The 13,779-nt window shown below is 41.9% G+C and overlaps 1 protein-coding gene across 2 annotated transcripts in view; it reads left to right on the top strand.

Moving 5' to 3' along the window:
- Positions 1 to 13,779, top strand: part of HMGXB4 (HMG-box containing 4) — a 58,638-nt gene that overhangs the window by 27,823 nt on the left and 17,036 nt on the right. For both annotated transcript variants that reach the window (XM_075833696.1, XM_075833697.1), the window contains exons 8-9: positions 1,117 to 1,222; positions 1,973 to 2,142. In XM_075833696.1, coding sequence (XP_075689811.1) covers positions 1,117 to 1,222; positions 1,973 to 2,142 — 276 coding nt within the window. The remainder of the gene's footprint in view (positions 1 to 1,116; positions 1,223 to 1,972; positions 2,143 to 13,779) is intronic.

The following is a 13,779-nucleotide window of genomic DNA, read 5'->3' on the forward strand; positions in this document are numbered from 1 at the left end:
AGTGTTTTTACTGTGTAAAAGTAGTAAAACATACAAAAACGATACAAATTTGGTATCGTTGCAATCGTAACAACCCGCTGAATAAAGTTATTGTGTTATTTATAGCACACGGTAAACGGCGTAGATTTAGGACGAAAAAAGTGGCGACATTTCAGAGTTTTTTCTATTCCCCCCCCCCCCCCCAAAAAAGTTAATAAAAGTTAATCAATAAATAATATGTACCTCAAAATGGTGCTATTAAAAAATACAACTTGTCCCGCAAAAAAACAAGACCTTATACAGCTATGTCGACGCAAAAATAAAAAAGTTATAGCGCTTGGAATGCGACGATGGAAAAACTTGAAAAATAGCTTGGTCATTAACGTCTATAATAGGCTGGTCATTAAGGGGTTAAAGTGTATTTCTGATTAATTTAATATCTTCATTGAAAAAACTGCTTTTCTTTCAAAAATTAGGAAATTTCTAAGTGACTCTAAATTTTTGAACGGTAGTGTGTGTGTGTGTGTGTGTAATCTATATGTATATATAAATAATGTGTGTGTGTGTGTGTAATTATTTATATATATGTATATATATATATATATATAAATGTGTGTGTGTGTGTGTAATTATTTATATATATGTATATATATATATTTATATATATATATATATATATATATAATATGTGTGTGTGTATGTATGTGTATATATATATATATATATATATATATATATATATGTATGTGTATATATATATGTGTGTGTGTGTGTGTGATCACTAGAGATAGGAGAGCTGGATTCTCCTCTTCTATGTGTGCAGTGCATCGAAGAAATGATAGCAGTTAGGCTCAACCCACTAGCTTTGAGACAACTGAGAATTAGAGAAAGAGCCAGCAGAGCGGAAAACTGCTAAATAGTGCCACATACAAATCATATAATTGCTAAAAGACTGGATGATTCAACATTGCCACCTGCTCATCTTATAAGAGATCGGGTCCTTACGCGAGTCATTCGATTTTCTTTTTCTTTTCTTAGATAGTTTATTTAAAATTTTTCAAAGACATGAAATTACAACTTAACTTGTTATTCGCTTTCTGATGTGTGAACTGTGCCTCTAACTTATGCGGACTACAGGTTTGGAAGCAGAAAGCTCAGTATCTCCAGCACAAACAGAACAAAGCCGAGGCCACAACTGTGAAACGGAAATCAAGTCCTTCTGAATCCTGTTCAAAAATTAAAGGTTTATGATTAACTATATTATTTATTTGCCAGTCTTGCTTGATTAGGCTGGGTTCACACTGAGTTTTTTTGCAGGCGGAAAATCTGCCTCAAAATTCAGTTTGGAATTTTGAGACAGATGTTGCTTTGTCTGCACACCGATTTTCGCGCCGGCCATTGAGTGGGCAAAATAGCAGCGATGTCAATGGGAGGTCAGAGGTGTAAACGTGCGAAGATAGGGCACGTCCTTTCTTTTTCCGGTGAGGCGGTTTTTCCGCTCACGGGAAAAAAACACCTCCGCCTCACATTGAAATCAATGGGAGGCATTTTCGGCCGTTTTTTGGCCCGTTTGTCAACGCGGCTTCCACGTTAAAAAAACTCGTCAAAAAACTCAGTGTGAGTTTTTTGCAGGAGGAAAATTCCTCCTGCAAAAACTGCTCCAGATGGTTTTTGCACAGTGGTTTGACAAAAACTCGTCAAAACACTCGTCGAGGCGTTTTTTTTCCTCTTTCTGACTGATTGAAATGGGGTTTTGGAGGCGGAAACCGCCTCAAGATGGGTCATGACACTTCTTTTTACCGCGACGCGTTTTTTTTTTACTCGTGGTAAAAAAACTCGTCCAACTCCCATTGAAATCAATGGGAGGCATTTTCAGGCGGTTCTTGAGGAGTTCTGCGGCACGGTTTCCTCGTCAAAAAACTCTATGTGAACAGGGCCTTATGTAGTCTTTGTAATACCAAAAGTTTTCTATTTTGTGTTTTTCATTTGGTAGGGTCCTCCTCGGGGCTATCATCACCACACAAAAAGTCTCCCGGCAGTCTTGTATCCTTCTCGTCTTCTCCAACAAAAGTCCCCGATACTGAGCCTATTGATGTGGCAGCCCATCTGCAGCTCTTGGGGGAGTCTATGAGCTTGATAGGACACAGACTTCAAGAAACTGAGGTGATGCTCTGCAGAAATTGGATGCCATTTCCCAATTTTTCTGTTATGTGGTATAGAAGATAAATTATTACAGCCTCTATGGTGCTTAGTAGTGTTGTTGGAAGTAAGGTGAATGGATATACTGTATATGTAAATACTTTATGTCCTATTGCTGACTTAGAGCAGTCAGTATGAAACCAATATGACACTAACAAGCAGAAGTTTTATCTTAAAGTGCATTTTATGGCAGGAATGTATCTTGCGGCTGTCTGAATTTGTTTGAAAGTTTAACCCCTTCCCGCTGCAACCACTTTTGACCTTCCTGACAGCCTCATTTTTCAAATTTGACATATCTCACTTTGTGGTATTAACTTTGGAATGCTTTTACTTATCCAAGCGATTCTTTGTTTTCTCGTGACACATTGGACTCTATGTTACTGGTAAAATTCGGTCGATAAATTCAGTATCTATTTGCTATTTTGACAGGGTTCAGTTCTGAAGTGGCTTTGAGAGCCCCATAAATCACCCCATTTTAAAAAAACTGCACCCCTCAAAGTATTCAAAACGGCATTTAGAAAGTTTCTAAACTCTTTAATCGTTTCACAAGAATTAAAGGAATGTAGAGGTAAAATTGACAAACTTAATTTTTTTTTTTTTTTTTTTGCAGAAATTAATTTTTAATCCATTTTTTTTCTGTAACACAGAAAGTTTTACCAGAGAAACGCAACTACATATTTATTGCCCAGATTCTGCTGTTTTTAGGAATATCCCACATGTGGCCATAGATTATATTTTATGCACCATGTCCGGTTTGAAGAAGTCTTGTGGTACCAAAACAAAGGAAACCCCCCTACACACACACTAGTGACCCCATTTTGGAAACTCCACCCCTCAAGGAAATTTAGGGGTATAGTGAGCATTTTCACCCCACAGTTTTTTTGCAGAAATGACTGGAATTAGTCCGTGAAAAAAATCAGCTTTTTTTCCAATAAAATGTAGGTTTAGCTCAGTTTTTTTTAATTTGCACAAGAACTAAAGGCCAAAAAGCACCCCAACATTTGTAGAGCAGTTTCTCCCGAGTACAACAATACCCAATATGTGGTCATAAATGGCCGTTTGGACACACGGCAGGGCTCAGAAGGGAAGGAGCGCCATTTAGAGTTCAAATTTAGCTGGAATGGTTTGAGGAGGCCATGTTGCGTTTGCAAAGTTCTTGAGTGGCCAAAACCGTGGAAATCTCCCAAAAGTGACTCCATTTGGGAAACTACACCTCTCAAGGACTTTATCTAGGGGTATAGTGAGCATTTAAATAAATGATTCAATTAAAAATCCACTGATGTGTGATATACTTTGAAGCACTCCTTTATACACACGCCAGGTTTTTCTGGGGCAGGTTACGGAATAAGTTGTGTCTTGTATTCCACCTTTTTAACGCACTTTGCATTTTTTTTGGGTCCTTCCGTTTTTACCAGTGGAGGGGATTTCGCTGGGAAAGTGTTGCCCTGGTACAATAAGTGGACCATCGCTTCTAGAAGTACTGGGGCCCTCCCATTCCTAGTTCCCAAATACAAGGGCCTTGATCACCGCCTCTTGAAACTGGAGAAATGTCCCTGTTCGGCCTGCACATTGGTATAGCGAGAGATATGCAACGCCATCTTTACCATGTGCACGACCAGCTTTTTTGTATCACACCTTTGTTTTCCGCATGGCACTGTACGGCTTCAGTACTTGATCAGAGAGATCAACCCCTCCCATGTACTTCTTATATCTTAGGATGCAATCTGGCTTGGCGGTCATTGTTGTGCTACCTCGGACAGCGTCAGGGGTGCTCCCTCTACCGTGTATTGTGGTCAACATAAGGACATCCCTCTTGTCCTTATACTGGGCCAGCAACATGTGCCTGCTGTTTAGTGCCCTGCTTTCTCCCTTTCTTAGGAGTTTCTCTAATAGAGTTTGAGAGGCCTTTCTGGTTTTTGCATTCGGTGCCGCATGTTGCAGTACTTCTGGTGGAGAGGCATTTAAATAATGGGATGCTGGTGTAGAAGCTATCCACATAAAGGTGATAATCCTGGTCCAGCAGTGGGTGCATGAAATCCCACACTATTTTCCCACTAACTCCCAGGACGCGGGGGGGGGGGGGCATTCTGGAGGTTTTATCCTGGTGTCCTTCCCTTCATAATCCCTAAACCTGTAGGTGTACCCTGGGCTGCTCTCGCACAGCATGTACACAAATATACAACCGACTCGTCTGTTGCAAAGTTTTTTTCGGCGAAATAAACTTCTTGAAATTTGGTTCAGAAATGATTGACTGGCCTAATTTTAAATAGGCGGTCATATGTGGGGTCATCACAGGGCGGGCACTGTACATTATCATTATAATGCAAAAATTTCTGAATTATTTATTTCAGAACGTGTCCGGGGCATTGCCATGCGGTAAAATGGGGTTCTGTATAAAGTGTCCATACTCCAGGATTGGCTAATCGCCAGCTTTTTTTACTAGGCCCATATTTGGCACAAGGGCCCAAAATATAATAATCTCCGCTGCCTCTATGGGGGTCCACCTAGCAAATGATGACGTGGGGTTTTGGGCTAATAATTGCTGGGCGTAAACATTAATCTGGGCCACCATTAAATTCACAAAACAAAAAACATGTGTCAGCAAATTACCACTGAGGCTAATTATAGACTCCGCACTCAGTGGCCGCAGGGCGCACACAAAAAGTTGGTGCAGTAAAAAAAAAAGCTTTACCCTAATCCTTGACAATCCCTTTATGCAGATTCTCAGCATCTACAGGCAGAGCAAGTGGTTTCACAAACTGTGGTGCTCCTCCTTCCGTCCAGCTTGTAAATACACTGACCGGATGGCTCAACTTCTGTATAGTTACAGATAGGAGCTGTACTGCTCTGTCTCCTCACTGTTGCCTTTAAAGAGACTCTGTCACCACATTATAAGTGCCCTAACTCTTACATAAGGAGATGGGCACTATAATGTAGATGACAGCAGTGCTTTTTATTTAGAAAAACAATCTATTTTATTAGGAGCGATTTTAGCTTTATGCTAATTACTTTAATGCCCAACTGGGCGTGTTTTTACTTTAGATCAAGTCGGCGTTGTGGAGAGAAGTGTATGACGCTGACGAATCGTGACCAATTAGCGTCATGTACTTCTCTCCATTCATTTATTCAGCGCATAGTGACACTGCGTTATTCACTATGTGCTGTCTTATACTGACATATTAACATTACTGAAGTGTTTAGACAGTGAATAGACATTCCTTCCAGCCAGGACGGGATGTCTATTCACAATTCCGGCACTTTGTTAACGTTTCTGTGGTACTTACAGCAGAGCAAAGCGTAATCTCGCTGTAACCTGTCATTTTACAGCGAGATCTCGCGAGATTACGCTTGCTCTAGTGCTTGAAGCTTCGGTTTGTAGTAAACTGCTGCACCTCCGTATCTTGGAGTGCCACATCAGGATTTGACTGCTCTCGCATCTCAAGTGACTCATTCTTCAAAGTTTCTCTTTGATGCTTCCCTTAAATCAGCCGCATCAACTAATTTGTTTGTCATCCAGCTTTTTATTCATCTGAAATCTTGGGCAGCCGACCAGGCTTCCAAAAAAATCCCTCTTTAGCCTTCTTTTCCTGGCACCTCCACAACGCCACTCGTAGGAGGATTCCCCACCTTTTGAAGGACAGGAAACGACATGTACACAGAAATAAAAGGCCCCTCCTCCATACCTTATCCAGTTGTTTCACTGGGAAGCATGGCTGTCTCCAGCCATTGTGGAAGAGCAGGAAACAAATTTTTTACTCGCCCAGCCTTATCTCTGCCCGGTCCACACCAATGGTGGGGTCCGGAGGTATGGTACAGTGAGCGGGGTCGTGGGCGGCTTACGGGCTTCCACCACACTCTTTAGTGAAAGTCCTCCGCTGGAGGCAGCCCTGGGCCCGGTTCCTTCCTGTGCAGGAACCTGGATCAGGCACAGACGCACCTCGGCAGACGGGGATTCCTTTGGTCGGGAATCCCTCTCCTCCTCCTGGGTCTCAGCATTTCGGTCACATGGTGCCTTGTGATGTGGCTATAATGCACACATGCACAGGCATGAGAATGTCGGCGTCATGACGCTGATATCCGGAGGAGATCGGTGATTGGCCGGAACAGCCAGGGGGCGGAGCCAAATGGATTGGGCGCCAGAATTCAAAATAAAAAGACTGCTGCTAAGTGTATTCCAGCGTCTTCTCAACCATGTCGGTTCCTTCTGATGTAGTGCCCCGGTATGTTCCTTCTCCTCCGTATACTTCTCCCTTCACTAGGTTGGAGGCTTATGTTGTTTTACTAGTGACCTCTTCCTATCGCCTAAGTTTACCTCAATATGACACTTATTTGTGCTTTTATTTAAAGAAACTGCTCTGCCTAAGCGGCCTGTTAAGAAATGTGGAGTTTGTAAGAAGTCACTGTCCTCTTATAAGATTGCATTATGCTCTAAATGCGTTCATAAATTAGTGGTGGATGATGCACCGTCTTTTTTTTTTTTTTTTGGATAGTGTAAAATCTATTCATAAAGAGAAAGTTAGATCCGCTGTTTCTCTTCAAATAGATGCTTGTTCTCCCAGGCCCACTACTTCTAGCAGTCATCAACCTTCTATACTCTCTACAGCTCCTATATTTTCAGACACTGATGAGGGGGAAGTTCAGTCCCAGATTGATTCAGATTTATCAGATTACACTACCGGTATGCCCTGCAGTTTCATAGAAGATAGAGTGTTGTCTTAAAGCCATTCGGGCTACCATGAATATAGAGGATACTAAAGAACCTCTTTCCATTCAGGATCAGATGTTCCAGGGCCTGGGAGAGAAGAGAAAACTAGTGTTTCCTGTACATAAGAACGTTCAGAAACTTATCTAAAGAATGGAAGGATCTTGAAAAAAAGAATAGCTTCTGACTCCTTCAAATATCCCTTTGCTGAAGAAGATTCGGAACTCCGGGACAAAGTTCCCAAAGTAGATGCCCCTGTAGCAGGTATCTCCAAGAAATCCTCACTACCATTTGAGGACATGGGACTACTCACTGACCCCATGGATAAAAAAAGCAGAAGCTCTTCTAAAAAGAATGTGGGAAGCTTCCACAGCGATGTTTAGGCCTGGGATCTCAGCTACTTGTACTGCGAGGTCTCTTTCTGTCTGCATCGATCAACTGGGAAGCCATCTTGCTGCTGGTACCCCCAGGGAAGACAACATCTCATCCTTACCCATGTTGAAAATAGCTGCCAACTACCTAGCAGATGCCTCAGCAGATTTAAACTGTCCGCTAGATCCGCCTCATTGTCTAACGCAGCACGAAGGTCCACCTGGTTAAGGATCTGGTCAGGGGATCCTCGTTCTAAGAATAAACTAGTAGGAATTCCTTGTGAAGGAGACAGTCTATTTTGATCTTGATTAGATGACGTCCTAGAAAAGGCGGCAGAAAAGAAAAAGAAGTTCCCAGTAGATCAGAAATTCTTTCAGCAACGGAGATCCTTTCGTAACCAAAAAAAGAATAGTTATGGAGGAAGCAAGATTATAAGAGGAAGCAGGAATCATCTTAAACTTCAGCCTTACAGAGGCAAGGGAAAAACATTTCTGTTCAACAGGCAGTGTAGTGAACTTCCACAGTGATGCTAGATGTCCGGTAGGGGGCAGGTTAAAAACATTTTTAGTAGCCTGAAAACATCTCACCTTTCCCTTTTTGTTCTAAACATAATTTATCATGGCTACCAGCTAGAATTCCTTTCCTCTCTTCCACAATTATTCCGGTCTATGAATCGTCTTTCCCCAGAAATTCAGATCTGTTTAGAAAAATAAATGTAACTTCTTTAAGCAAGTCATCACTCAGGTTCCAAAATGGGAAGGTGGTCTGGGGTTTTATTCTCCTGTATTTCTCGTCAAGAAAAGAGATGGCTCCGCAAGAGCCATAATAAATCTAAAAGCCCTCAACCGTTATTTAACACACCCACACAATTCAAGATGGAGACCATAAAATCCACAGTCTATCTTCAGGTCATATGGTTACACTGGAATTGACCGGCACCTACCACCACATTTTAATTCAGAATCTCAGATGTTCCTATGGACGGCCTTGTTTTTCAGCAACACGATTTATCATTTTCAATTCCAAGCTCTTCCGTTCAGGCTCTGTGCAGCACCAAGAATTTTTACAAAGGTAATGGCAGAGGTTACCTATTTTCTTCATCTAAATGGTGTCCAGATAATTCCTTATCCGGATGACTTCCTTATCTCAGCCCCATCAGCTTCACAACTGCTTCTAGATCTGAAACGCGTCCTTTAAGCTTTCTCTTCTCTAGGCTGGTTGATAAATCACAGAAAATTGGACCTCTTCCCAAACCAGAAAAAGCGATTTCTAGGGGTCCTCCTCGACTCGCTGAGAATGACCTTGTACCTTCCAGAAGAAATACAAATTTCCATCCCATTGAAAATTTATTTTTACAGAAGACTATATCACTTCATTTGAGAGATTATGATTATCTTGGGCCTCCCAACCTTAACGATTCCAGCAGTCCTCTGGGCACAAGCCCATCAACCCTTGCAGCGGTTTCTCCTCTCTGTTTGGGACAAGAACAAATCCTTCCTGGACAGGAGAGTCAAAGTTCCTTCAAGGGTAAGATTATCTCTAAACTGGTGGCTAATATCCGTTCATCTCCAGAGAGGAGTCCCTTGGAGACCAAGCTCTCAACTACTGACAATACGACAGATTGGGGAGGGCAGATCTAGACCTCTTCGCTTCAAAAGAGAACATCAAGTCACAGTTTTTCTCTCTCGCTCTCTATCTATCTCTATCTGGACAAGGGTTGCTTTCATGCCCTTTTAACGTGGGACTTTTTGACCTTTTCGTGACTATACACGAACAACAGTCTTTGTGTTGGTCAATCAACTACAGTGAAACCTCTTTGAGATGACAACCCAAAGTTGCATTTGATAATTTTCTTCTACTGGTGCTAGAACTGAAGGGCCTCCTGCACATGGGACAGAAATGCTGTGGAAATGTATGCAGCTTGTTACAGTAGCAGCAAAATGGATTAGATTTATACAAATCTCATTCACACGCTACAGAATAAATCCGCAGAAAACACGTGTGGAAATTGACTTGCGGTGGGGATTCTTAGTCTACACCATGTCATGTACAGACTTGAGCGCTGCTCAAGAACAAGAGGTGTATATAAAAAAAAAAAATACATATAACCTGTGCGTATCTTTTAACATTATAAAGCCTCTGACATGGTGCAAGATTTTCTTTAGACAGGGTTTTTGTTCTGCGTTTTAAACCACATGTAAAAAAAAGTCTGCAGTTTGAAGTGTTTTTGAAGTTCTAGCTCCATATGTATAAAAATACCACTAACTCCAAAAACATGCCACATGCCGCAGTGGGCAGAATAGTGTTCGGTGATTGTACCATTAAACATACACATTTAGCTCGGCGCCTACGGTGTGTTATTTTAATGGTGGCAAGCGTCTAGCAGACACCTCTTTCCCCACCTATCTCACGTGGAAACAAAGATTGACGTAGATTAGAGGCTGCGAGTTGTTGAGGGAGTAGCCAAGCTATTCCCTTGCACATTAGATTGTTGTTTCATCTCCTTTCGCTACATTCACACATATCAGAATTGTTTTTATCAGTTCTGTATATCAGAATTGTTGCAGATTGTCCGCCTGGACAGCTGGCAGCAGGGAATTACTGGCCTCTCCCTTCTTTACCGGATGTTCTATCTCAAGGGCCGGTTGGTCATGCGAACATCCTTCGACGGACGGCTTGGATGTTGAACGTAGGATCCTAAGAATTATGGGGATCTCTAAAGGTGTTATTTCAACTATGTCAAAAAAACAGGAAGAAAATCACTTCCAAGAGTTAGAAAGCAATTTATCTCTTTTTCTCCCCATAAATGGGCTAGTTTTTCTAAACCTAGCATTTCATTAATATTAGACTTTTTACAAAAGGGTCTAGAAAGGGTCCTAAAAATCGGAACTCTTAAAGTGCATATATCAGCTCTAAATGCCGTTTTGGATTGTAAATTAGCTGAGAACTCCTTTGTCAGAAGGTTCATAAAGGCATCTGAAGGTCTATGTCCAGTGGTCCATTCTTTGTTACCCCCCAGGGACTTAAACCAAGTACTGTCAGTACTCTCAAATGCTTCCTTTGAACCTATATCTGACATCTCTCTCAGGCTTCTAACTATTTAAAACCATCTTTTTTCTAGCAATAACAGCCAGAAGAGTTGGAGAATTGCATGCTTTTTCCTATAAAGCGCCATAATTTATAGTTTTCAGTGACAGAATCATCTTAAGACACCATTTCTCATTTCCTTCCTTTTTTCCCTAATCCTTCTTCCAGCAAGGAGCAAAAATACCATCATTTAGATGTCAGAAGATGTGTTCCGGGTTACCTAGAAAGAGTCACTGACTTTAGGAAGACTGACCACCTCCTTGTCCAATTTCAGGGCAAGAACAAAAGAATGGCTGCAAGTAAATCCACTATCGCCGAATGGATTAAGATGACCATTTCTACTTGTTACAGAACAAATATGTATCGCCCCCGTTGGGATTAAAAGCACATTCTACTGGAGCAGTTTTCATCTCATGAGCTGAAGGGGCTTCCACTTCTATTGATCAGATTTGTCGGGCATCTACCTGGGCTAACCCCTTAATCTTCTTTAAACATTACAAATTAGATATTTTGTCTGACAAGGACTAGTCATTTGGGCGTTAAATCCTTTAGACAGTTGTCCCTCCCTAAATTTTAAATACTCAGTTTTTCCACCTATAAATTCTGTTGTGAAGGTGCCAGGAAAATATGAAAATTACTCTTGCCGGTAATTGGATTTTCCGTAGACCTCCACAAAGTCACGAGATTTCCTTTTCATGTTTTTTTGTTTTTGGGTAGTGTTTTTTACCTAAATGGCTTATCCTCAGGATAGGCAATCAATAACTGAACATCCCCCTGATCAGCTGTTTTGAAGGGGTTGAAGTGCTGGTACACGCGCTGCTTCCCCTTGATTTCTGCTTGCTCACTGAATCGTCGACACGGAAGTACCAGCGGTTCACAGGTATTGCAGCCTTTTCTCATATTGAAGTGAATTTTTAATGACTGGATAACTCCTTTAACGGTCAGATTTCTTCTCTGTCCATCCTTTTTCAGTGGGCTTTGGACCTTCATTTTTAAGTGAAGATTTTCCTGCAAGGAGTGGCTCATGATGTCCCTGCATTCTGGCAGCCCTCTGAGCATTAAAATGAAAATCTCCATTTGGTACTGGGGCTTTTGTGGTTGCTCCCTTTGAACCCTTGAAGGATGTGTCGCTTCATCTACCTTCCTGAAAGGTTTCCTTCCTGGAAGCCGTTCCTTTTGTCAGGCGGATTTTTGAACTAGCTGCCCTACTTTGTATGTTGCCTTTTTGATAATCTATAGGCATAAAGTGATTTTTCTGGCCTGTCCCATCCTCTCGAAGATAGCCTTGACCACACATATCATTGTCCTCCCTTCTGCCCTTTCCGATCTTATTTGGGGGATCGGGTTTTGTATTGCCTTGGTATGGTGAAATCAGCCCACATCCATTAACTGCGATAGTAGTTTTGTTGCACCAATTCTCTTTTTGTTGTTCCTGAAAGGCCACGCAAGGTTTTAACCGCGTCTAATGCCACTGTTGTGTGTTGGATCCGGTCTTTGATTTGAAACGCCTATCAGTCAAGGGTAAAGTTCTTCCCCTTTAGGTCACTGCTCATTCCACAAGGGCTGTTGGTGCTGTGTCTCCCAATTATCTGAATGAGAAAATAGGATTTTTGTAGTCGCTGTAAAATAATTTTTCCTATATTGATTGGGGACACAGATCCCGCCCTCTTTTGTTGTTCCAAGCCTGGGACCTGTTGCTCTAAGTGTTTGGTTGTTTTTTCTCCCAGGACCATGGGCAAGTTGTTTGTTTTTTATCTTCTCTTACTACTTTCTGTAAAAACTGATTTAACCGGTGTCTGAGGGAAGGGTAGGGCCTTCATGGGCGATGCAAAAACTTTCCTTCCTAGGGTCAGTCTCCTAGTGGCAAGGGCCTATACCCATGGTGCTGTCTCCCCCAATGAATGCAACAAGAAAGAGATTTTACAGTGTGTACAAAAAAACTTATCTGGGAGTCTTTTCAAACCATAAAATGCCTTATTCCGTAATCACTTTTGTCTGTTTTTTTCTTTTAATTAATAACCGTCCTGAGACAACTTTTTAAAGTGCAACATTTCTGTCCTGAAAGCTTATCACACTCCTGCTAATCTGGAATGAAGTGGATACCTTAAAGAGGCTCTGTCACCAGATTTTGCAACCCCTATCTGCTATTGCAGCAGATAGGCGCTGCAATGTAGATTACAGTAACGTTTTTATTTTTAAAAAACGAGCATTTTTGGCCAAGTTATGACCATTTTTGTAGTTATGCAAATGAGGCTTGCAAAAGTCCAAGTGGGTGTGTTTAAAAGTACAAGTCCAAGTGGGTGTGTATTATGTGCGTACATCGGGGCGTTTTTAATACTTTCACTAGCTGGGCGCTCTGATGAGAAGTAACATCCTCTTCTCTTCAGAACGCCCAGCTTGTGACAGTGCAGATCTGTGACGTCACTCACAGGTCCTGCATCGTGACGGCCACATAGGCACCAGAGGCTACAGTTGATTCTGCAGCAGCATCAGCGTTTGCAGGTAAGTCGATCTTACCTGCAAACGATGATGCTGCTGCAGAATCAACTGTAGCCTCTGCTGCCGATGTGGCCGTCACGATGCAGGACCTGTGAGTGACGTCACAGATCTGCACTGTCACAAGCTGGGCGTTCTGAAGAGAAGAGGATGTTACTTCTCATCAGAGCGCCCAGCTAGTGAAAGTATTAAAAACGCCCCGATGTACGCACATAATACACACCCACTTGGACTTGTACTTTTAAACACACCCACTTGGACTTTTGCAAGCCTCATTTGCATAATTACAAAAATGGTCATAACTTGGCCAAAAATGCTCGTTTTTTAAAAATAAAAACGTTACTGTAATCTACATTGCAGCGCCTATCTGCTGCAATAGCAGATAGGGGTTGCAAAATCTGGTGACAGAGCCTCTTTAAATGCCTCACAGATGGCTGCAGCGATGACGTGCCGGTATATTCACTTTATTACAGCAGCCGTTTACTGACATCAGTGATCCTGTGCTGTATACCCACTGAGACCAATAATTGGCTGCAGCGATCATGTGTGTATACAAGCATGTTATTGCTGCAGGCATGTCAATAAACAGCAGTGGGGAGGACCGAAGCGGCAGGGCTGGAACGCTGAAGATCTGTGATGTGAGTAATGGCTCTTTTTTTCAATGCATCCCTCCTACTTAGGTTAATTTGTTTAATAACTCGGAAAACACCTTTTAAGGTGACCACTTCCCTTCAGATTAGCAGGAGCGTGATCAGCTTTCAGTACAGAAATGTTGCACTTTAACAAGTTGTCTCAGGATGGTTATTTATTCAAAAAAACGGACAAAAGTTATTACAAAATAAGGCATTTTAATATCTTAACCGCTTCCCGACCGCCACAGTAAATTCACATCGGTGTTTGCTGGGCTCTGTGCAGTGCCAACGTGAATTTACGGTGGGTGTTAA

Source organism: Rhinoderma darwinii, chromosome 7, assembly GCF_050947455.1.
Source record: "Rhinoderma darwinii isolate aRhiDar2 chromosome 7, aRhiDar2.hap1, whole genome shotgun sequence".
Taxonomy (NCBI): domain Eukaryota; kingdom Metazoa; phylum Chordata; class Amphibia; order Anura; family Rhinodermatidae; genus Rhinoderma; species Rhinoderma darwinii.